The 26,632-nt window shown below is 38.9% G+C and overlaps 1 protein-coding gene across 1 annotated transcript in view; it reads left to right on the forward strand.

Moving 5' to 3' along the window:
• The first annotated feature begins 255 nt into the window (after window positions 1–255).
• The window catches only part of gga3b (golgi associated, gamma adaptin ear containing, ARF binding protein 3b), a 33,358-nt gene continuing 6,981 nt past the window's right edge, over window positions 256–26,632 (forward strand). Inside the window, exons 1-13 of the mRNA XM_061974307.1 lie at window positions 256–305; window positions 552–636; window positions 717–792; window positions 858–956; window positions 4,820–4,943; window positions 5,004–5,107; window positions 5,184–5,264; window positions 17,543–17,680; window positions 17,754–17,835; window positions 20,536–20,655; window positions 20,720–20,962; window positions 21,020–21,105; window positions 21,177–21,280. Of these exons, the coding sequence (XP_061830291.1) occupies window positions 266–305; window positions 552–636; window positions 717–792; window positions 858–956; window positions 4,820–4,943; window positions 5,004–5,107; window positions 5,184–5,264; window positions 17,543–17,680; window positions 17,754–17,835; window positions 20,536–20,655; window positions 20,720–20,962; window positions 21,020–21,105; window positions 21,177–21,280 (1,382 nt within the window). The 5' untranslated portion in view covers window positions 256–265. The remainder of the gene's footprint in view (window positions 306–551; window positions 637–716; window positions 793–857; window positions 957–4,819; window positions 4,944–5,003; window positions 5,108–5,183; window positions 5,265–17,542; window positions 17,681–17,753; window positions 17,836–20,535; window positions 20,656–20,719; window positions 20,963–21,019; window positions 21,106–21,176; window positions 21,281–26,632) is intronic.

The following is a 26,632-nucleotide window of genomic DNA, read 5'->3' on the forward strand; positions in this document are numbered from 1 at the left end:
ATATATATATATATATATATATATATATATATATATATATATATATATATATATATATATATATATATATATATATATATATATATATAGCAAAGTGCAAAGCCAACTAAAATGCAAAATATTATATAAATACAATTATATATAAATAAATAAAATAAATAAATACAAATATATAACAAAGAGCAAAGCCATAATTTGCAATTAATAGCGCTCGTTTCATACTCTCGTTCATACTCTCGCGATAACATGCGACAACTCGATTGCTATGGCGTACCAGGAAGGGGAGACGCTTGAATCCTGGCTCAGTGAGTGAATATTGCAATTTTATGAATTAAAAGACATTAATAACCATATAAATTCACCATGCTGGGTTCTGGGGTAGCGAGTTATTTCTGTCCGGAGCTGTCAGCGCTGCTTTTTGTCACTTTAGTTCCCGTTTTTTTTTCGGGTCGCTAGCCTGGATTGTGCATTTCACTGTTGTCTTTGAATGCTGTAATCTTGTTAATAACATCGTCATAACAGTGTTATTACCTTATTCATGTTTATGTTAGATAAAGCCACCCACCCATCAAACAGACAAGAGGACTGGGAGTACATCATAGGCTTCTGTGACCAAATCAACAAGGAGCTTGAAGGGTATGTCCAACATTTACAACTCGTCTTGATATCTAATTAAAACGTTTTATTATTTTTTGGGGGGGTTATTTCCTCTGCAGACCTCAGATTGCAATACCACTGCTTGTCCATAAAATCCACTCACCGCAAGAATGGGAGGCTCTCCAGGCTCTTACAGTAAGAGAAAATATAAAAGAAGCACTAATGATTAAATGGTAAAAATACATGAATTTTGTGCATAGGTGATGGAGGCCTGCATGAAGAACTGCGGGCGGAGGTTTCACAATGAAGTCGGGAAATACAGATTCCTAAATGAACTGATAAAAGTCGTATCTCCAAAGGTAAGTTTTGAGTCTATAATAAGGGTGTAACAATTACCGTATTTTCCGCACCATAAGCCGCCCTGGGTTATAAGCCGCGCCTTCAATGAACGGCATATTTCAAAACTTTGTCCACCTATAAGCCGCCCCGTGTTGTAAGCCGCATCTAACTGCGCTAAAGGGAATGTAAAAAAAACAGTCAGGTCAGTCAAACTTTAATGATATATTAAAAACCAGCGTGATGTGGGCGCGCATGGAGTCGTATATCAACATGGACGGAGCTGCGTGAAAAAAGCCACCCGGCCTCTTCGCGTAAACTGCCCTTAACCACTCGCTCATCTTTTCTTCATCCATCCATCCTTTCGAGTTAGCTTTTATGATGACGCCGGCTGGAAAGGTCTCTTTTGGCAAGGTCTTCCTTTTGAATATCACCATGGGTGGAAGTTTCTGGCCATTAGCATGGCAAGCTAGAACCACAGTGAAGGATGACTTCTCATTCCCTGTGGTGCGAATATTCACCGTACGTGCTCCCGTTGTATCCACAGTGCGGTTCACAGGAATATCAAAAGTCAGTGGAACCTCGTCCATGTTGATAATGTTCTCTGGCCGGATCTTTTTTTCAGCTATCTTGTTTTTACAATATGCACGGAAAGTAGCCAGCTTTTCTTGAAAGTCTTTAGGCAGTTGCTGTGAAATAGTAGTCCGTGTGCGGATGGAGAGATTGCGTCTTTTCATGAACCAGAAACCTGTCGCTTAGTAGGAGCCATTTTGTGGTCTTTACAGATGTAAACACACAAAGGAAATGAAACGTAATATCCGCGCGCTTCTTCTTCTTCTACGGGGGCGGGTGGTTGCTTACAGTAGAAGAAGAAGCGCTTCCTCTTCTATGGGGGCGGGTGCTTACCTTGGCGGTTGCTTGCCGTAGAAGAAGAAGCGCTTCCGCTTCTACGGGGAAAAAAGATGGCGGCTGTTTACCGTAGTTGCGAGACCTAAACTTTATGAAAATGAATCTTAATAGTAATCCATATATAAAGCGCACCGGGTTATAAGCCGCACTGTCAGCTTTTGAGTAAATTTGTGGTTTTTAGGTGCGGCTAATAGTGCGGAAAATACGGTAATCGTTAGATCTACAAAACCCAAAACCAGTGAAGTTGGCACGTTGTGTAAATGGTAAATAAAAACAGACAGACAAACAAATCCTTTTCAAATTATTCTTAAGTGAATAGACTGCAAAGACAAGATATTTCATGTTTGAACTGAGAAACCAATTTTTTGTTGTTGCAAATAATCATTAACTTATAATTTAATGGCAGCAACACGTTGCAAAAAAAGTTGTCACAGGGGCATTTTTACCACTCTGTTACATGGCCTTTCCTTTTAACAACACTCAGTAAACGTTTGGGAACTGAGGAGACACATTTTTGAAGCTTTTCAGATGGAATTCTTTCCCATTCTTGCTTAAAATACAGCTTAAGTTGTTCAACAGTCCGGGGGTCTCCGTTGTGGTATTTTAGGCTTCATAATGCACCACACATTTTCAATGGGAGACAGGTCTGGACTACAGGCAGGCCAGTCTCGTACCCGCACTCTTTTACTATGAAGCCACGCTGTTGTAACACATGGCTTGGCATTATCTTGCTGAAATAAGCAGGGGCGTCCATGATAACGTTGCTTGGATGGCAACATATGTTGCTCCAAAACCTGTATGTACCTTTCAGCATTAATGGTGCCTTCACAGATGTGTAAGTTACCCATGCCGTGGGCACTAATACACCCCCATACCATCACACATGCTGGCTTTTCAACTTTGCGCTTAGAACAACCTGGATGGTTCCTTTCCTCTTTGTTCTGGAGGACAGGACGTCCACAGTTTCCAAAAACAATTTGAAAATGCATATAACAAAAGGCTGAGCTGGCACACTGCTTATACAGATTGTAGAGGGCGCTAAATGCTGCACCATCATGGTACGCCCTTATTATTATTGTAAAGGTGAAAATCGTAGAATATTAATCCCGGGATTTTTTTTCCTGCGAGAGGCACTGAAATCCGGAAGTCTCCCGGGACAATCGGGGGGTCGGCAAGTATGGAGCTGAGCCGCATCAGAGTGATCAAAGAGCCGCATGCGCATACTTGCCAACCCTCCCGGATTTTCCGGGAGACTCCCGAAATTCAGCGCCTCTCCCGAAAACCTCCCGGGACAAATTTTCTCCCGAAAATCTCCCGAAATTCAGGCGGAGCTGGAGGCCACGCCCCCTCCATCTCCATGCGGACCTGAGTGACGTGTTTTCCTCTAGTAAAGCAGTTCGTCTGCCGTAAACAGCAATTTTGTGACACTCTTAAACAGGACAATACTGCCATCTAGTGCATTTGATGAAGGCACTTTTGTGCGTGCCACACATCAATCACATCAGAGACAGGGTGCTCAGCATAGTTCGAAAAATAGTGACAGAGAATAGAACAAGGATGGACAATTCAACCCTTAACTCAACAATGAGTAGATGAGTGTTATGTGTGTGTATATGTGTAAATAAATGAACACTGAAATTCAAGTATTTCTCTTATTTATATATCTATATATATATATATATATATCAAATATCTATATATATATATATATATATATATATATATAATAAAATTAATATATATTTATAGCTAGAATTCACTGAAAGTCAAATATTTCATATATATCCATCCATCCATTTTCTACCGCTTATTCCCTTTGGGGTCGCGGGGGGCGCTGGAGCCTATCTCAGCTACAATCGGGCGGAAGGCGGGGTACACCCTGGACAAGTCGCCACCTCATCGCAGGGCCAACACAGATAGACAGACAACATTCACACTCACATCCACACACTAGGGCCAATTTTAGTGTTGCCAATCAACTTATCCCCAGGTGCATGTCTTTGGAAGTGGGAGGAAGCCGGAGTACCCGGAGGGAACCCACGCAGTCACGGGGAGGACATGCAAACTCCACACAGAAAGATCCCGAGCCCGGGATTGAACCCAAGACTACTCAGGACCTTCGTATTGTGAGGCAGATGCACTAACCCCTCTGCCACCGTGAAGCCCATTTCATATATATATATATATATATATATATATATATATATATATATATATATATATATATATATATATATATATATATACGTATATATGAAATACTTGACTTAGTATTTCATATATATATATATATATATATATGTACATATATATGAAATACTTGAGTTAGTAATACTAAGTCAAGTATTTCATATATATGTATATATATATATATATATATATATAAAATACTTGACTTGGTGAATTCTAGCTGTAAATATACTCCTCCCCTCTTAACCAAGCCCCCAACCACGCCCCGCCCACCGCCCTTCCCTCCCCCCACCTCCCGAAATCGGAGGTCTCAAGGTTGGCAAGTATGCGCATGCGGCTCCGGAGCCGCGGGTTGCCGACCCCTGGTATAGTTGAAGACTTACGGTCATTAGAAAACATCACTGCACATCATAATGGCAGCTACACTTTCCATCTTAAACATCTAAAACAATTATTTGGGAATGTCCGGCGGGCCAGATTGAAAAGCTCAACGGGCCGCATGTGGCCCCCGGGCCTTAATTTGCCCAGGTCTGTTCTGGAGGACGCTAAAGGCAGTGCCAATAAGGCATAATGTTGTCTGGGTGGAAATCAGGAGAATGGTTGCCCCGGGAGATTTTCGGGAGGGGCACTGAAATTCATGAGTTTCCCGGGAAAATCGGGAGGTTGAAACTGATACCGATAATACATTTTAAAGCATTTATCGGCCGATATTATCGGACATCTCTAATCATTTACATGAACTTTTGTGGATGAAACAATGTCTGAATGCATGTTGTTGATTGTCCAGTACATGGGCGACAGTGCGCCTGAGAAGGTGAAGACAAAGATCGTAGAGATGCTATACAGCTGGACTGTTGCTTTCCCTAATGAGCCCAAGATCAACGAAGCCTACCAGACCCTGAGAAAACAAGGTTTGGTCCCACGGTTTGTCTTCTTTTCCCATCAGAAATCTAACAAGATTGTCCTCACAGGGCTGGTGACATGTGACCCCGAGTTACCTCTGGACCGGACGTTGATACCCTCTCCTCCCACACGGCCCAAGCACCCAGTATTTGACAACGAGGACATGGGGAAGGTGAGCATGTCGTCATGCAGCCTGGTCACATTCCTTCTAGCTGCGAACTGATGTTTCTTTGTGTGTGTTTGTGTAGCTCCTGGCTGAGCTTCTACGCAGCAAAAATCCAGAAGACCTGCAGGAGGCCAACAGGCTGATTAAAAACATGGTGAAAGAGGTAAAACACCTGAATTCATTACAGTGGAACCTCGATTTACGCACTTAATTGGTTCTTGAACGGGGTTAAAGTTCAAGTTAAAGTACCAATGATTGTCACACACACACACTGGTTGTGGGGAAATTTGTCCTCAGCATTTGACCCATCCCCATGTTCACCCCCTGGGAGGTGAGGGGAGCAGTGAGCAGCAGCAGCGTGCGCCGCGCTCGGGAATCATTTGGTGATTTAACCCCCAATTTCCACTCTTGACACTAAATCAATCAATCAATCAATGTTTAAATATATAGCCCTAAATCACGAGTGTCTCAAAGGGCTGCACAAGCCACAACGACAGATCCCACATCAGGGCAAGAAAAAACTCAACCCAATGGGATGACAATGAGAAACCTTGGAGGGGACCACAGATGTGGGGACCCCCCCCTAGGCGACCGGTGCAATGGACGTCGAGTGGATCTAACATAATATTGTGAGAGGCCAGTCCATAGTGGATCTAACATAATAGTGAGAGTCCAGTCCATAGTGGATCTAACATAATAGTGAGAGTCCAGTCCATAGTGGATCTAACATAATAGTGAGAGTCCAGTCCATAGTGGATCTAACATAATAGTGTGAGAGTCCAGTCCATAGTGGATCTAACATAATAGTGAGAGTCCAGTCCATAGTGGATTTAACATAATAGTGAGAGTCCAGTCCATAGTGGATCTTACATAATAGTGTGAGTCCAGTCCGTAGTGGATCTAACATAATAGTGTGAGAGTCCAGTCCGTAGTGGATCTAACATAATAGTGAGAGTCCACTCTATAGTTGATCTAACATAATAGTGAGAGTCCAGTCCATAGTGGATCTAACATAATAGTGTGAGAGTCCAGTCCTTAGTGGATCTAACATAATAGTGTGAGAGTCCAGTCCATAGTGGATCTAACATAATAGTGTGAGAGTCCAGTCCATAGTGGATCTAACATGATAGTGTGAGAGTCTAGTCCATAGTGGATCTAACATAATAGTGTGAGAGTCCAGTCCATAGTGGATCTAACATAATAGTGAGAGTCCAGTCCATAGTGGATCTAACATATTAGTGTGAGAGTCCAGTCCATAGTAGATCTAACATAATAGTGTGAGTCCAGTCCATAGTGGATCTAACATAATAGTGAGAGTCCAGTCCATAGTGGATCTAACATACTAGTGTGAGAGTCCAGTCCATAGTGGATCTAACATAAAAGTGTGAGAGTCCAGTCCATAGTGGATCTAACATAATAGTGAGAGTCCAGTCCATAGTGGATCTAACATAATATTGTGAGAGTCCAGTCCATAGTGGATCTAACATAATAGTGTGAGAGTCCAGTCCATAGTAGATCTAACATAATAGTGTGAGAGTCCAGTCCATAGTAGATCTAACATAATAGTGAGAGTCCAGTCCATAGTGGATCTAACATAATAGTGTGAGAGTCCAGTCCATAGTGGATCTAACATAATAGTGTGAGAGTCCAGTCCATAGTGGATCTAACATAATAGTGTGAGAGTCCAGTCCATAGTAGATCTAACATAATAGTGTGAGTCCAGTCCATAGTGGATCTAACATAATAGTGAGAGTCCAGTCCATAGTGGATCTAACATACTAGTGTGAGAGTCCAGTCCATAGTGGATCTAACATAATAGTGTGAGAGTCCAGTCCATGGTGGATCTAACATAATAGTGTGAGAGTCCAGTCCATAGTAGATCTAACATAATAGTGTGAGAGTCCAGTCCATAGTAGATCTAACATAATAGTGAGAGTCCAGTCCATAGTGGATCTAACATAATAGTGTGAGAGTCCAGTCCATAGTGGATCTAACATAATAGTGTGAGAGTCCAGTCCATAGTGGATCTAACATAATAGTGTGAGAGTCCAGTCCATAGTGGATCTAACATAATAGTGTGAGAGTCCAGTCCATAGTGGATTTAACATAATAGTGTGAGAGTCCAGTCCATAGTGGATCTAACATAATAGTGTGAGAGTCCAGTCCATAGTGGATCTAACATAATAGTGTGAGAGTCCAGTCCATAGTGGATCTAACATAATAGTGAGAGTCCAGTCCATAGTGGATCTAACATAATAGTGAGAGTCCAGTCCATAGTGGATCTAACATAATAGTGAGAGTCCAGTCCATAGTGGATCTAACATACTAGTGTGAGAGTCCAGTCCATAGTGGATCTAACATAATAGTGTGAGAGTCCAGTCCATAGTGGATCTAACATAATAGTGTGAGAGTGCAGTCCATAGTGGATCTAACATAATAGTGTGAAAGTCCAGTCACATAATATTTTCAGAGTCCAGTCCATAGTATATCTAACATAATAGTGTGAAAGTCCAGTCCATAGTGGATCTAACATAATAGTGTGAGAGGCCAGTCCATAGTGGATCTAACATAATAGTGTGAGAGTCCAGTCCATAGTGGATCTAACATAATAGTGTGAGACTCCAGTCCATAGTGGATCTAACATAATAGTGTGAAAGTCCAGTCACATAATATTTTCAGAGTCCAGTCCATAGTATATCTAACATAATAGTGTGAAAGTCCAGTCCATAGTGGATCTAACATAATAGTGTGAGAGGCCAGTCCATAGTGGATCTAACATAATAGTGTGAGAGTCCAGTCCATAGTGGATCTAACATAATAGTGTGAGAGTCCAGTCCATAGTGGATCTAACATAATAGTGTGAAAGTCCAGTCACATAATATTTTCAGAGTCCAGTCCATAGTATATCTAACATAATAGTGTGAGAGTCCAGTCCATAGTGGATCTAACATAATAGTGTGAGAGTCCAGTCCGTAGTGGATCTAACATAATAGTGTGAGAGTCCAGTCCGTAGTGGATCTAACATAATAGTGTGAGAGTCCAGTCCGTAGTGGATCTAACATAATAGTGTGAGAGTCCAGTCCATAGTGGATCTAACATAATAGTGTGAGAGTCCACTCTATAGTGGATCTAACATAATAGTGAGAGTCCAGTCCATAGTGGATCTAACATAATAGTGTGAGAGTCCACTCTATAGTGGATCTAACATAATAGTGAGAGTCCAGTCCATAGTGGATCTAACATAATAGTGTGAGAGTCCAGTCCATAGTGGATCTAACATAATAGTGTGAGAGTCCAGTCCATAGTGGATCTAACATAATAGTGTGAAAGTCCAGTCCATAGTGGATCTAACATAATAGTGTGAGAGTTCAGTCCATAGTGGATCTAACATAATAGTGTGAGAGTCCAGTCCATAGTGGATCTAACATAATAGTGTGAGAGTTCAGTCCATAGTGGATCTAACATAATAGTGTGAGAGTCCAGTCCATAGTGGATCTAACATAATAGTGTGAGAGTTCAGTCCATAGTGGATCTAACATAATAGTGTGAGAGTCCAGTCCATAGTGGATATAACATAATAGTGAGAGTTCAGTCCATAGTGGATCTAACATACTAGTGTGAGAGTCCAGTCCATAGTGGATCTAACATAATAGTGTGAGAGTCCAGTCCATAGTAGATCTAACATAATAGTGTGAGAGTCCAGTCCGTAGTGGATCTAACATAATAGTGTGAGAGTCCAGTCCGTAGTGGATCTAACATAATAGTGTGAGAGTCCAGTCCGTAGTGGATCTAACATAATAGTGTGAGAGTCCAGTCCATAGTGGATCTAACATAATAGTGTGAGAGTCCACTCTATAGTGGATCTAACATAATAGTGAGAGTCCAGTCCATAGTGGATCTAACATAATAGTGTGAGAGTCCACTCTATAGTGGATCTAACATAATAGTGAGAGTCCAGTCCATAGTGGATCTAACATAATAGTGTGAGAGTCCAGTCCATAGTGGATCTAACATAATAGGGTGAGAGTCCAGTCCATAGTGGATCTAACATAATAGTGTGAAAGTCCAGTCCATAGTGGATCTAACATAATAGTGTGAGAGTTCAGTCCATAGTGGATCTAACATAATAGTGTGAGAGTCCAGTCCATAGTGGATCTAACATAATAGTGTGAGAGTTCAGTCCATAGTGGATCTAACATAATAGTGTGAGAGTCCAGTCCATAGTGGATCTAACATAATAGTGTGAGAGTTCAGTCCATAGTGGATCTAACATAATAGTGTGAGAGTCCAGTCCATAGTGGATATAACATAATAGTGAGAGTTCAGTCCATAGTGGATCTAACATACTAGTGTGAGAGTCCAGTCCATAGTGGATCTAACATAATAGTGTGAGAGTCCAGTCCATAGTAGATCTAACATAATAGTGTGAAAGTCCAGTCACATAATATTTTCAGAGTCCAGTCCATAGTATATCTAACATAATAGTGTGAAAGTCCAGTCCATAGTGGATCTAACATAATAGTGTGAGAGTCCAGTCCATAGTGGATCTAACATGATAGTGTGAGAGGCCAGTCCATAGTGGATCTAACATAATAGTGTGAGAGTCCAGTCCATAGTAGATCTAACAATAGTGTGAGAGTCCAGTCCATAGTGGATCTAACATAATAGTGAGAGTCCAGTCCATAGTGGATCTAACATACTAGTGTGAGAGTCCAGTCCATAGTGGATCTAACATAATAGTGTGAGAGTCCAGTCCATAGTGGATCTAACATAATAGTGTGAAAGTCCAGTCACATAATATTTTCAGAGTCCAGTCCATAGTATATCTAACATAATAGTGTGAAAGTCCAGTCCATAGTGGATCTAACATAATAGTGTGAGAGGCCAGTCCATAGTGGATCTAACATAATAGTGTGAGAGTCCAGTCCATAGTGGATCTAACATAATAGTGTGAGAGGCCAGTCCATAGTGGATCTAACATAATAGTGTGAGAGGCCAGTCCATAGTGGATCTAACATAATAGTGTGAGAGTCCAGTCCATAGTGGATCTAACATAATAGTGTGAGAGTCCAGTCCATAGTGGATCTAACATAATAGTGTGAAAGTCCAGTCACATAATATTTTCAGAGTCCAGTCCATAGTATATCTAACATAATAGTGTGAGAGTCCAGTCCATAGTGGATCTAACATAATAGTGTGAGAGTCCAGTCCGTAGTGGATCTAACATAATAGTGTGAGAGTCCAGTCCGTAGTGGATCTAACATAATAGTGTGAGAGTCCAGTCCGTAGTGGATCTAACATAATAGTGTGAGAGTCCAGTCCATAGTGGATCTAACATAATAGTGTGAGAGTCCACTCTATAGTGGATCTAACATAATAGTGAGAGTCCAGTCCATAGTGGATCTAACATAATAGTGTGAGAGTCCACTCTATAGTGGATCTAACATAATAGTGAGAGTCCAGTCCATAGTGGATCTAACATAATAGTGTGAGAGTCCAGTCCATAGTGGATCTAACATAATAGTGTGAGAGTCCAGTCCATAGTGGATCTAACATAATAGTGTGAAAGTCCAGTCCATAGTGGATCTAACATAATAGTGTGAGAGTTCAGTCCATAGTGGATCTAACATAATAGTGTGAGAGTCCAGTCCATAGTGGATCTAACATAATAGTGTGAGAGTTCAGTCCATAGTGGATCTAACATAATAGTGTGAGAGTCCAGTCCATAGTGGATCTAACATAATAGTGTGAGAGTTCAGTCCATAGTGGATCTAACATAATAGTGTGAGAGTCCAGTCCATAGTGGATATAACATAATAGTGAGAGTTCAGTCCATAGTGGATCTAACATACTAGTGTGAGAGTCCATTCCATAGTGGATCTAACATAATAGTGTGAGAGTCCAGTCCATAGTAGATCTAACATAATAGTGTGAAAGTCCAGTCACATAATATTTTCAGAGTCCAGTCCATAGTATATCTAACATAATAGTGTGAAAGTCCAGTCCATAGTGGATCTAACATAATAGTGTGAGAGGCCAGTCCATAGTGGATCTAACATGATAGTGTGAGAGTCCAGTCCATAGTGGATCTAACATAATAGTGTGAGAGTCCAGTCCATAGTGGATCTAACATAATAGTGTGAGAGTCCAGTCCATAGTGGATCTAACATAATAGTGTGAGAGTCCAGTCCATAGTGGATCTAACATAATAGTGTGAAAGTCCAGTCACATAATATTTTCAGAGTCCAGTCCATAGTATATCTAACATAATAGTGTGAGAGTCCAGTCCATAGTGGATCTAACATAATAGTGTGAGAGGCCAGTCCATAGTGGATCTAACATAATAGTGTGAGAGTCCAGTCCATAGTGGATCTAACATAATAGTGTGAGAGTCCAGTCCATAGTGGATCTAACATAATAGTGTGAAAGTCCAGTCACATAATATTTTCAGAGTCCAGTCCATAGTATATCTAACATAATAGTGTGAGAGGCCAGTCCATAGTGGATCTAACATAATAGTGTGAGAGTCCAGTCCATAGTGGATCTAACATAATAGTGTGAAAGTCCAGTCACATAATATTTTCAGAGTCCAGTCCATAGTATATCTAACATAATAGTGTGAGAGGCCAGTCCATAGTGGATCTAACATAATAGTGTGAGAGGCCAGTCCATAGTAGATCTAACATAATAGTGTGAGAGTCCAGTCCATAGTGGATCTAACATAATAGTGTGAGAGTCCAGTCCAAAGTGGATCTAACATAATAGTGTGAGAGTCCAGTCCATAGTGGATCTAACATAATAGTGTGAGAGTCCAGTCCATAGTGGATCTAACATAATAGTGAGAGTCCACTCTATAGTTGATCTAACATAATAGTGAGAGTCCAGTCCATAGTGGATCGAACATAATAGTGTGAGAGTCCAGTCCATAGTGGATCTAACATAATAGTGAGAGTCCAGTCCATAGTGGATCTAACATAATAGTGTGAGAGTCCAGTCCATAGTGGATCTAACATAATAGTGTGAGAGGCCAGTCCATAGTGGATCTAACATAATAGTGTGAAAGTCCAGTCACATAATATTTTCAGAGTCCAGTCCATAGTATATCTAACATAATAGTGTGAAAGTCCAGTCCATAGTGGATCTAACATAATAGTGTGAGAGGCCAGTCCATAGTGGATCTAACATAATAGTGTGAGAGTCCAGTCCATAGTGGATCTAACATAATAGTGTGAGACTCCAGTCCATAGTGGATCTAACATAATAGTGTGAAAGTCCAGTCACATAATATTTTCAGAGTCCAGTCCATAGTATATCTAACATAATAGTGTGAAAGTCCAGTCCATAGTGGATCTAACATAATAGTGTGAGAGGCCAGTCCATAGTGGATCTAACATAATAGTGTGAGAGTCCAGTCCATAGTGGATCTAACATAATAGTGTGAGAGTCCAGTCCATAGTGGATCTAACATAATAGTGTGAAAGTCCAGTCACATAATATTTTCAGAGTCCAGTCCATAGTATATCTAACATAATAGTGTGAGAGTCCAGTCCATAGTGGATCTAACATAATAGTGTGAGAGTCCAGTCCGTAGTGGATCTAACATAATAGTGTGAGAGTCCAGTCCGTAGTGGATCTAACATAATAGTGTGAGAGTCCAGTCCGTAGTGGATCTAACATAATAGTGTGAGAGTCCAGTCCATAGTGGATCTAACATAATAGTGTGAGAGTCCACTCTATAGTGGATCTAACATAATAGTGAGAGTCCAGTCCATAGTGGATCTAACATAATAGTGTGAGAGTCCACTCTATAGTGGATCTAACATAATAGTGAGAGTCCAGTCCATAGTGGATCTAACATAATAGTGTGAGAGTCCAGTCCATAGTGGATCTAACATAATAGTGTGAGAGTCCAGTCCATAGTGGATCTAACATAATAGTGTGAAAGTCCAGTCCATAGTGGATCTAACATAATAGTGTGAGAGTTCAGTCCATAGTGGATCTAACATAATAGTGTGAGAGTCCAGTCCATAGTGGATCTAACATAATAGTGTGAGAGTTCAGTCCATAGTGGATCTAACATAATAGTGTGAGAGTCCAGTCCATAGTGGATCTAACATAATAGTGTGAGAGTTCAGTCCATAGTGGATCTAACATAATAGTGTGAGAGTCCAGTCCATAGTGGATATAACATAATAGTGAGAGTTCAGTCCATAGTGGATCTAACATACTAGTGTGAGAGTCCAGTCCATAGTGGATCTAACATAATAGTGTGAGAGTCCAGTCCATAGTAGATCTAACATAATAGTGTGAGAGTCCAGTCCGTAGTGGATCTAACATAATAGTGTGAGAGTCCAGTCCGTAGTGGATCTAACATAATAGTGTGAGAGTCCAGTCCGTAGTGGATCTAACATAATAGTGTGAGAGTCCAGTCCATAGTGGATCTAACATAATAGTGTGAGAGTCCACTCTATAGTGGATCTAACATAATAGTGAGAGTCCAGTCCATAGTGGATCTAACATAATAGTGTGAGAGTCCACTCTATAGTGGATCTAACATAATAGTGAGAGTCCAGTCCATAGTGGATCTAACATAATAGTGTGAGAGTCCAGTCCATAGTGGATCTAACATAATAGGGTGAGAGTCCAGTCCATAGTGGATCTAACATAATAGTGTGAAAGTCCAGTCCATAGTGGATCTAACATAATAGTGTGAGAGTTCAGTCCATAGTGGATCTAACATAATAGTGTGAGAGTCCAGTCCATAGTGGATCTAACATAATAGTGTGAGAGTTCAGTCCATAGTGGATCTAACATAATAGTGTGAGAGTCCAGTCCATAGTGGATCTAACATAATAGTGTGAGAGTTCAGTCCATAGTGGATCTAACATAATAGTGTGAGAGTCCAGTCCATAGTGGATATAACATAATAGTGAGAGTTCAGTCCATAGTGGATCTAACATACTAGTGTGAGAGTCCAGTCCATAGTGGATCTAACATAATAGTGTGAGAGTCCAGTCCATAGTAGATCTAACATAATAGTGTGAAAGTCCAGTCACATAATATTTTCAGAGTCCAGTCCATAGTATATCTAACATAATAGTGTGAAAGTCCAGTCCATAGTGGATCTAACATAATAGTGTGAGAGTCCAGTCCATAGTGGATCTAACATGATAGTGTGAGAGGCCAGTCCATAGTGGATCTAACATAATAGTGTGAGAGTCCAGTCCATAGTAGATCTAACAATAGTGTGAGAGTCCAGTCCATAGTGGATCTAACATAATAGTGAGAGTCCAGTCCATAGTGGATCTAACATACTAGTGTGAGAGTCCAGTCCATAGTGGATCTAACATAATAGTGTGAGAGTCCAGTCCATAGTGGATCTAACATAATAGTGTGAAAGTCCAGTCACATAATATTTTCAGAGTCCAGTCCATAGTATATCTAACATAATAGTGTGAAAGTCCAGTCCATAGTGGATCTAACATAATAGTGTGAGAGGCCAGTCCATAGTGGATCTAACATAATAGTGTGAGAGTCCAGTCCATAGTGGATCTAACATAATAGTGTGAGAGGCCAGTCCATAGTGGATCTAACATAATAGTGTGAGAGGCCAGTCCATAGTGGATCTAACATAATAGTGTGAGAGTCCAGTCCATAGTGGATCTAACATAATAGTGTGAGAGTCCAGTCCATAGTGGATCTAACATAATAGTGAGAGTCCAGTCCATAGTGGATCTAACATAATAGTGTGAAAGTCCAGTCACATAATATTTTCAGAGTCCAGTCCATAGTATATCTAACATAATAGTGTGAGAGTCCAGTCCATAGTGGATCTAACATAATAGTGTGAGAGTCCAGTCCGTAGTGGATCTAACATAATAGTGTGAGAGTCCAGTCCGTAGTGGATCTAACATAATAGTGTGAGAGTCCAGTCCGTAGTGGATCTAACATAATAGTGTGAGAGTCCAGTCCATAGTGGATCTAACATAATAGTGTGAGAGTCCACTCTATAGTGGATCTAACATAATAGTGAGAGTCCAGTCCATAGTGGATCTAACATAATAGTGTGAGAGTCCACTCTATAGTGGATCTAACATAATAGTGAGAGTCCAGTCCATAGTGGATCTAACATAATAGTGTGAGAGTCCAGTCCATAGTGGATCTAACATAATAGTGTGAGAGTCCAGTCCATAGTGGATCTAACATAATAGTGTGAAAGTCCAGTCCATAGTGGATCTAACATAATAGTGTGAGAGTTCAGTCCATAGTGGATCTAACATAATAGTGTGAGAGTCCAGTCCATAGTGGATCTAACATAATAGTGTGAGAGTTCAGTCCATAGTGGATCTAACATAATAGTGTGAGAGTCCAGTCCATAGTGGATCTAACATAATAGTGTGAGAGTCCAGTCCATAGTGGATATAACATAATAGTGAGAGTTCAGTCCATAGTGGATCTAACATACTAGTGTGAGAGTCCATTCCATAGTGGATCTAACATAATAGTGTGAGAGTCCAGTCCATAGTAGATCTAACATAATAGTGTGAAAGTCCAGTCACATAATATTTTCAGAGTCCAGTCCATAGTATATCTAACATAATAGTGTGAAAGTCCAGTCCATAGTGGATCTAACATAATAGTGTGAGAGGCCAGTCCATAGTGGATCTAACATGATAGTGTGAGAGTCCAGTCCATAGTGGATCTAACATAATAGTGTGAGAGTCCAGTCCATAGTGGATCTAACATAATAGTGTGAGAGTCCAGTCCATAGTGGATCTAACATAATAGTGTGAGAGTCCAGTCCATAGTGGATCTAACATAATAGTGTGAAAGTCCAGTCACATAATATTTTCAGAGTCCAGTCCATAGTATATCTAACATAATAGTGTGAGAGTCCAGTCCATAGTGGATCTAACATAATAGTGTGAGAGGCCAGTCCATAGTGGATCTAACATAATAGTGTGAGAGTCCAGTCCATAGTGGATCTAACATAATAGTGTGAGAGTCCAGTCCATAGTGGATCTAACATAATAGTGTGAAAGTCCAGTCACATAATATTTTCAGAGTCCAGTCCATAGTATATCTAACATAATAGTGTGAGAGGCCAGTCCATAGTGGATCTAACATAATAGTGTGAGAGTCCAGTCCATAGTGGATCTAACATAATAGTGTGAAAGTCCAGTCACATAATATTTTCAGAGTCCAGTCCATAGTATATCTAACATAATAGTGTGAGAGGCCAGTCCATAGTGGATCTAACATAATAGTGTGAGAGGCCAGTCCATAGTAGATCTAACATAATAGTGTGAGAGTCCAGTCCATAGTGGATCTAACATAATAGTGTGAGAGTCCAGTCCAAAGTGGATCTAACATAATAGTGTGAGAGTCCAGTCCATAGTGGATCTAACATAATAGTGTGAGAGTCCAGTCCATAGTGGATCTAACATAATAGTGAGAGTCCACTCTATAGTTGATCTAACATAATAGTGAGAGTCCAGTCCATAGTGGATCGAACATAATAGTGTGAGAGTCCAGTCCATAGTGGATCTAACATAATAGTGAGAGTCCAGTCCATAGTGGATCTAACATAATAGTGTGAGAGTCCAGTCCATAGTGGATCTAACATGATAGTGTGAGAGTCTAGTCCATAGTGGATCTAACATAATAGTGTGAGAGTCCAGTCCATAGTGGATCTAACATAATAGTGTGAGAGTCCAGTCCATAGTGGATCTAACATAATAGTGTGAGAGTCCAGTCCATAGTAGATCTAACATAATAGTGTGAGAGTCCAGTCCATAGTGGATCTAACATAATAGTGTGAGAGTCCAGTCCATAGTGGATCTAACATAATAGTGTGAGAGTCCAGTCCATAGTAGATCTAACATAATAGTGTGAGAGTCCAGTCCATAGTGGATCTAACATAATAGTGTGAGAGTCCAGTCCATAGTGGATCTAACATAATAGTGTGAGAGTCCAGTCCATAGTGGATCTAACATATATAGCCCGCAGAATTTTTTTGGGCTCTGGGAATCACTAATGAGCTGGAGTTCCTAGAACGCAGATTTCTGACCGGCTAATATGGTACGATACAATCAGCAAGATAGGATGGAGCTAGACCGTGTAGTATTTTATACGTAAGTAGTAAAACCTTAAAGTCACATCTTAAGTGTTTGAGTTGGCATCACTATGTGACGTCACAGGAAAATGGACGGGTGTATATAACGATGGTTAAAATCAGGCACTTTGAAGCTTTTTTTAGGGATATTGCGTGATGGGTAAAATTTTGAAAAAAAACTTCGAAAAATAAAATAAGCCCCTGGGAACTGATTTTTAATGGTTTTAACCCTTCTGAAATTGTGATAATGTTCCCCTTTAATAAAGTAAACTAAACTACAATGTAGCGTTAGAGATACTATGTACGTAGAGTTGTTTTTCTTCCAGGATGAGGTGCGGGTGCAGAAGGTCACAAAGCGTGTGAGCACACTGGAGGAGGTGAACATCAACGTCAAGCTGCTCTCCGAGATGCTCTCCCATTACCATAAAGACCGCTCGTCTGAGTCCGACAAGGAGATTATTAAGGTTTGTGTTTTGAGGTGACTTTCAGGAAAAACCTCAGTAAGGCTCTTAAAAGGCTTGTTCCTTCCCGCTTTAGGAACTGTACGAGCGCTGCGACAAGTTGAGGCGGGCCGCTTTTAAAATGGCCACCGAGGCCGAGGACAATGACACCAGCTTAGGTTTGTGGCTTTTTTTGTTGTTTTTGTCTCGCCCGAGTGAGTTTGCTGTATGTCCTTTTTGGAAAAGGTCTGGGCCTGGCATGATTGTGAAGTTAATTATATTCATATAGCGCTTTACATAGTGAAACCCAATATCTAAGTTACATTTAAACCAGTGTGGGTGGCAGTGGGAGCAGGTGGGTAAAGTGTCTTGCCCAAGGACACAACGGCAGTGACTAGGATGGCGGAAGCGGGGATCGAACGTGGAACCCTCAAGTTGCTGGCACGGCCACTCTACCAACCAAGCTTTACATATATATATATATATATATATATATATATATATATATATATATATATATTAGGGGTGTAACGGTACGTGTATTTGTATTGAACAGTTTCGGTACGGGGGTTTCGGTTCAGTTCGGAGGTGTACCGAACGAGTTTCCACACGAACATATTAAGTAGCCGCCTCCGCTTTCTTCTGCCTCTGTCTCTGTCAGTCCTCTACACAGCACCCAGCATTGTCCCACCCACACAACCATCTGATTGGCTACAAACAGAGCGGTAACAGCCAATCAGCAGTGCGTATTCAGAGCGCATGTAGTCAGTGCTTAGCGTTTAGCAGGTAAGCATCAGGCAGCGGACTCTCCCCAAATTATAATAAACACCTCCCAGTCAACTACTAGTAACATCACTATGAGCGTTCTAGAAATATAAACGGCAGCTCAGCTCGCTCGCAGTCCTGGCTTGAGGTGAAGGCTAATTCGCTTTTTGCGTAACGTTAGCTCATTTTGCGGTGTGTGTGTTACGGAAAGCAAAGCCCTGTCTGTCTGTTATTTCACTTTACCTTTTTCTGTGTTGATTGAGCTGTGTTGAAGCAGCAAAAAAGGACATTATGTTAAATGAAGAGTTTCTGTCTCTGATAGTGGATATAATAATGTAACTGCATCATAAAGCCTACATGAACTCCATGATGTTCAGGGATGAATAGTCTCTCCTATTGCTATTGTACTATTTTTTCAGCTATAGTTACATTAATCATTAGTAATGCAGCAGCCTAGTTTTGAATGGCAGGGTCCCTGCTATCACATGTTGATAAAAACATAACATTTACATAATAAAAATCAACTACAGGCTTCCCAAATGCTGTAATAAATTAAGCATGATGAGTTGACTTGAAACTGTTTAATGTTGCACTTTTTATATGTAGAAGAAAAGTTTTGTCTTTTTTTTTAATCTGAGCAACAACTTGAGGCAGTTTAATGTTGATTAACGTGGGCAGAATTATTATAGTGTTCCCAATGTTAAAAGGATAAAGCCATTGTTTACACATTTGGTAAATAAATAACCAAAAAATTTTATATTTTGTTGTTTTCTTACTGTACCGAAAATTAACCGAACCGTGACCTCTAAACCGAGGTACATACTGAACCAACATTTTTGTGTACCGTTACACCCCTAATATATAGAAATATATATATATATATATATATATATATATATATATATATATATATATATATATACTAGAGATGCGCGGTTTGCGGACACAACCGCGGAGTCCGCGGATTATCCGCGGGTCGGGCGGTTGAAAAAAAAAAAAAAAAGATTTTATCCGCGGGTCGGGTCGGGCGGTTGAAATAAAAAAAAAAAAGATTTTAAATAGATTCAGGCGGGTGGCAGTTAAACCAATTCGGAAATATATATACATAGTTAAATGTTGTTACCCACATACGAAAAACGAGCAGGCACCTGCAGCATATGCCACAACAGAAGAAGAAAAAAAAAAGAGATGGCAACGCCGGCAGCAAACGTGGTACGCGACAAACTAAAAAAGGGAATACTAAAGACCAGGGGAAAAAAAGGCCAGAAAAGTTCAGCGTGGACTCGTTTTTATGAGGTTGTAAATCAGGATGATAGTAATGCTGGCTACATGATTTGCAAGAGCTGCGACGCTGTTTATGTCTACGACAGTCACAAAACCGGGACATCTAACATGATGCATCACATTTGTGCAAAACCCCGAATCTCCACAAACACCCTGAGCATGAGCAGTTTCGTCCGCCGTGATCCCAGAAGAGTGCCACAGGATGTTAAAACAAGATAGAACGCAGCTGCCTGCAGCAGTTTGAGTGGCCCGAGCGCGCTTGGAGGTGCGCTCAGCGCGGCTCCCAGATGATTGCGCACTGGTGTGCGTCTGGGCCGTGACAGCGTGGCACGCATTGGATGTCTCTGCTGCATTGGATCAGTCTCCTTTCTTTAACAGGCAAAAGCTTTATAACCTCACTAATGCCTTGCATCGTCTATATTAGATGTATAACAACGGGCGGATGGCGGATGGCGGGCGGGTGCGGTTTTGATTAAATGTTAGTTCGGGTGGATGGCGGATGGTTGACGACTTTTATGATGCGCTTGCGGATGAAATAATTGCCTATCCGCGCATCTCTAATATATATATATATAATTTCTAGTTAATAATTGATCAACACTAAATTGGCCCTAGTGTGTGAATGTTGTCTGTCTATTTGTGTTGGCCCTGTGATGAGGTGGCAACTTGTCCAGGGTGCACCCCGCCTTCCGCCCGAATGCAGCTGAGATAGGCTCCAGCACCCTCCGCGACCCCGAACGGGACAAGCGGTGAAAAATGGGTGGATGGATAATTGATCCACTTGTACAGCCCTGAAAAAGGCCATTGTGGTCTCTTCCGTGTCCACTCAGGTGACATCCTGCAGGCGAGCGACGACCTCTCCAGGGTCATCAACTCCTACAAGAGGGTCGTGGAGGGGCTGCCCATCAACGGCGACAGCGAGGAGGCACGCGGCAGCCACGCCCACAGCGGTCAGACATTTCTAGAATTGCCCTTCCCAGCGAGTGTGCGTCACGGTCTGTTCTGACACCGCAGAGACCACCGACACCCTGATCGACCTGGCGGATCCAGACACTCCCAGCCCTCCCCGGCCCGCCGCCGCCCCTCCTCCCCCGATGAGCGCCATTCCCCTCGCCGACCATCTGTCGGATCCCTCCTTCCCCTCCCTGCCGCCTCCCCCCAAGCAAAGCTCGCTGGGCGGCAGCCCGAGTCACCCGCCGCCGGAGACCACCTCCTCCAAGGCGCTCTTGCTTCTTGATAACGAGCTGCTGTCTCTGGGTAGGTGCGTCGTCACGGCAACTAACGGTACCACACTAACGAGCGCACACCTTGCAGGACTCTGTGACGGGCCTCCCTCCTCTCTGAGCAGCCATTCCAAACCCAAGCTCGGCGAAGCGTCTCATCAGTGGAGCTCATTGCAGGTGAGAATGATCCACACCCACACATTGATTAACACCCGGGAGGAGGTGACACCTTCTCTTTGGCTCCGCAGGCCCCAGCGTTCGGGGGTGCAGCCTTGCCTGTGGCGGAATCAGCCGCCACATCACTCCAGGACTTCCAAGACCTGGCCATGATGGGATTCGCAGACCACAAGAGGTGCCATGATGACTTTAATTCATGTTTGAACTCACAACAAGCAGGCTTTGTGAGTACAATAACGGCATTGTGACGTTATTGTGTCACAATGACGTCCACAATAATACGTCATTGTGGACGTATTATTTTGACTCTTCCATAGAGCAAACTAAACATTAAGACACATCTTTCAGTATACAGTACAGGCCAAAAGTTTGGACACACCTTCTCCTCATTCAATGTGTTTTCTTCATTTTCATGTAGATTGTCACTGAAGGCATCAAAACTATGAATGAACACATGTGGAGTTATGTACTTAACAAAAAAAAAGGGGAAATAACTGAAAACATATTTTATATTCCAGTTTCTTCAAAATAGCCACCCTTTGCTCTGATTATTGCTTTGCATTCTCTCGATGAGCTTCAAGAGCGACTAGATACGCTCCTGTACTTGGTATCATTACAGTGGATGTTATGTAGATCCACCAATGGCGTTTGTTTGCATTTTGTATTTTTCGGGGGTGGTATAGTACCGAATATAGAATAGAATAGAAAGTACTTTATTGATCCCTGGGGTAAATTCAGCACCACAGTTCGCTCACAATAAACAATAAACACTTAGACTGTATTTATTTTATTCACATGTGAATAATGCAGTATAATAGACTGTATTTATGTTATTCACATGTGAATAATTCTGTATAATAGACTGTATTTATGTTATTCACATGTGAATAATGCTGTATAATAGACTGTATTTATGTTTTTCACATGTGAATAATGCTGTATAATAGACTGTATTTATATTATTCACATGTGAATAATGCTGTATAGTAGACTGTATTTATGTAATTCACATGTGAATAATACTGTATAATAGACTGTATTTATGTTATTCACATGTGAATAATGCAGTATAATAGACAGTATTTGTTATTCACATGTGAATAATGCTGTATAATAGACTGTATTTATATAATTCACATGTTAATAATGCTGTATAATAGACTATTTATGTAATTCACATGTGAATAATGCTGTATAATAGACTGTATTTATATTATTCACATGTGAATAATGCTGTATAATAGACTGTATTTATATTATTCACATGTGAATAATGCTGTATTGTAGACCGTATTTATGTAATTCACATGTGAATAATGCTGTATAATAGACTGTATTTATATTATTCACATGTGAATAATGCTGTATAATAGACTGTATTTATGTAATTTACATGTGAATAATGCTGTATAATAGACTGTATTTATGTTATTCACATGTGAATAATGCTGTATAATAGACTGTATTTATATTATTCACATGTAAAAATACCTATTATACAGCATTATTCAAATGTGAATAACATAAATACAGTCTATTATACATCATTATTCACATGTGAATAATATAAATACAGTCTATTATACAGCATTATTCAAATGTGAATAACATAAATACAGTCTATTATACATCATTATTCACATGTGAATAATATAAATACAGTCTTATTACATTAGTGCATCTGCCTCACAATATGAAGGTCCTGAGAAGTCGTGAGTTCAATCCCGGCCTCGGGATCTTTCTGTGTGGAGTTTGCATGTCCTCGCCGTGATTGCGTGGGTTCCCTCCGGGTACTCCAGCTTCCTCCCACCTCCAAAGACATGCACCTGGGGATAGGTTGATATGGCATCACAAAAATTTGCCCAAATGTATGAATGTGAGTGTGAATGTTGTCTGTCTATCAGTGTTGGCCCTGTGATGAGGTGGCGACTTGTCCAGGGTGTACCCACCTTCCAGCCGATTGTAGCTGAGATAGGCTCCAGCGCCCCCCGCGACCCCGAAGGGAATAAGCGGTAGAAAATGGATGGATGGACAGTCTGTTCTACAGCATTATTCACATGTGAATAACATAAATACAGTCTATTATACAGCATTATTCACATGTGAATAACATAAATACAGTCTATTATACAGCATTATTCACATGTGAATAACATAAATACAGTCTATTATACAGCATTATTCACATGTGAATAACATAAATACAGTCTATTATACAGCATTATTCACATGTGAATAATATAAATACAGTCTATTATACAGCATTATTCACATGTGAATAACATAAATACGGTCTATTATACACCATTATTCACATGTGAATAATATAAATACAGTCTATTATACAGCATTATTCACATGTGAATAATATAAATACAGTCTATTATACAGCATTATTCACATGTGAATAATATAAATACAGTCTATTATACAGCATTATTCACATGTGAATAATATAAATACAGTCTATTATACAGCATTATTCACATGTGAATAATATAAATAGTCTATTATACAGCATTATTCACATGTGAATAATATAAATACAGTCTATTATACAGCATTATTCACATGTGAATAATATAAATAGTCTATTATACAGCATTATTCACATGTGAATAACATAAATACAGTCTATTATACAGCATTATTCACATGTGAATAACATAAATACAGTCTATTATACAGCATTATTCACATGTGAATAGTATAAATACAGTCTATTATACAGCATTATTCACATGTGAATAGCATAAATACAGTCTATTATACAGCATTATTCACATGTGAATAATATAAATACAGTCTATTATACAGCATTATTCACATGTGAATAACATAATTACAGTCTATTATACAGCATTATTCACATGTGAATAATATAAATACAGTCTATTATACAGCATTATTCACATGTGAATAACATAAATACAGTCTATTATACAGCATTATTCACATGTGAATAATATAAATACAGTCTATAATACAGCATTATTCACATGTGAATAATATAAATACAGTCTATTATACAGCATTATTCACATGTGAATAATATAAATACAGTCTATTATACAGCATTATTCACATGTGAATAATATAAATACAGTCTATATACAGCATTATTCACATGTGAATAACATAAATACAGTCTATTATACAGCATTATTCACATGTGAATAACATAAATAGTCTATTATACAGCATTATTCACATGTGAATAACATAAATACAGTCTATTATACAGCATTATTCACATGTGAATAGTATAAATACAGTCTATTATACAGCATTATTCACATGTGAATAGCATAAATACAGTATTATACAGCATTATTCACATGTGAATAACATAAATACGGTCTATTATACAGCATTATTCACATGCGAATAACATAAATACAGTCTATTATACAGCATTATTCACATGTGAATAACATAAATACAGTCTATTATACAGCATTATTCACATGTGAATAACATGAATACGGTCTATTATACAGCATTATTCACATGCGAATAACATAAATACAGTCTATTATACAGCATTATTCACATGCGAATAACATAAATACAATCTATTATACAGCATTATTCACATGTGAATAATATAAATACAGTCTATTATACAGCATTATTCACATGTGAATAATATAAATACAGTCTATTATACAGCATTATTCACATGTGAATAATATAGTCTATTACACAGCATTATTCACATGTGAATAACATAAATACAGTCGATTATACAGCATTATTCACATGTGAATAATATAAATACAGTCTGTTATACAGCATTATTCACATGTGAATAACATAAATACAGTCTATTATACAGCATTATTCACATGTGAATAATATAAATACAGTCTATTATACAGCATTATTCACATGTGAATAATATAGTCTATTATACAGCATTATTCACATGTGAATAACATAAATACAGTCGATTATACAGCATTATTCACATGTGAATAATATAAATACAGTCTGTTATACAGCATTATTCACATGTGAATAACATAAATACAGTCTATTATACAGCATTATTCACATGTGAATAACATAAATAGTCTATTATACAGCATTATTCACATGTGAATAACATAAATACAGTCTATTATACAGCATTATTCACATGTGAATAGTATAAATACAGTCTATTATACAGCATTATTCACATGTGAATAGCATAAATACAGTATTATACAGCATTATTCACATGTGAATAACATAAATACGGTCTATTATACAGCATTATTCACATGCGAATAACAAATACAGTCTATTATACAGCATTATTCACATGTGAATAACATAAATACAGTCTATTATACAGCATTATTCACATGTGAATAACATAAATACGGTCTATTATACAGCATTATTCACATGCGAATAACATAAATACAGTCTATTATACAGCATTATTCACATGAGAATAACATAAATACAATCTATTATACAGCATTATTCACATGTGAATAATATAAATACAGTCTATTACACAGCATTATTCACATGTGAATAATATAAATACAGTCTATTATACAGCATTATTCACATGTGAATAATATAGTCTATTATACAGCATTATTCACATGTGAATAACATAAATACAGTCGATTATACAGCATTATTCACATGTGAATAATATAAATACAGTCTGTTATACAGCATTATTCACATGTGAATAACATAAATACAGTCTATTATACAGCATTATTCACATGTGAATAACATAAATACAGTCTATCATACAGCATTATTCACATGTGAATAATATAAATACAGTCTGTTATACAGCATTATTCACATGTGAATAACATAAATACAGTCTATTATACAGCATTATTCACATGTGAATAATATAAATACAGTCTATTATACAGCATTATTCACATGTGAATAAGATAAATACAGTCTATTATACAGCATTATTCACATGTGAATAACATAAATACAGTCTATTATACAGCATTATTCACATGTGAATAACATAAATACAGTCTATTATACAGCATTATTCACATGTGAATACTATAAATACATTCTATTATACAGCATTATTCACATGCGAATAATATAAATACAGTCTATTATACAGCATTATTCACATGTGAATAATATAAATACAGTCTATTATACAGCATTATTCACATGTGAATAACATAAATACAGTCTTTATACAGCATTATTCACATGTGAATAATATAAATACAGTCTATTATACAGCATTATTCACATGTGACTAACATAATTACAGTCTATTATACAGCATTATTCACATGTGAATAATATAAATACAGTCTATTATACAGCATTATTCACATGTGAATAACATAAATACAGTCGCATTATTCACATGTGAATAACATAAATACAGTCTATTATACAGTATTATTCACATGTGAATAACATAAATACAGTCGCATTATTCACATGTGAATAACAAATACATTATATTATACAGCATTATTCACATGTGAATAATATAAATACAGTCTATTATACAGCATTATTC

The sequence above is a fragment of the Nerophis lumbriciformis genome, linkage group LG22 (assembly GCF_033978685.3).
Source record: "Nerophis lumbriciformis linkage group LG22, RoL_Nlum_v2.1, whole genome shotgun sequence".
NCBI classification, from domain to species: domain Eukaryota; kingdom Metazoa; phylum Chordata; class Actinopteri; order Syngnathiformes; family Syngnathidae; genus Nerophis; species Nerophis lumbriciformis.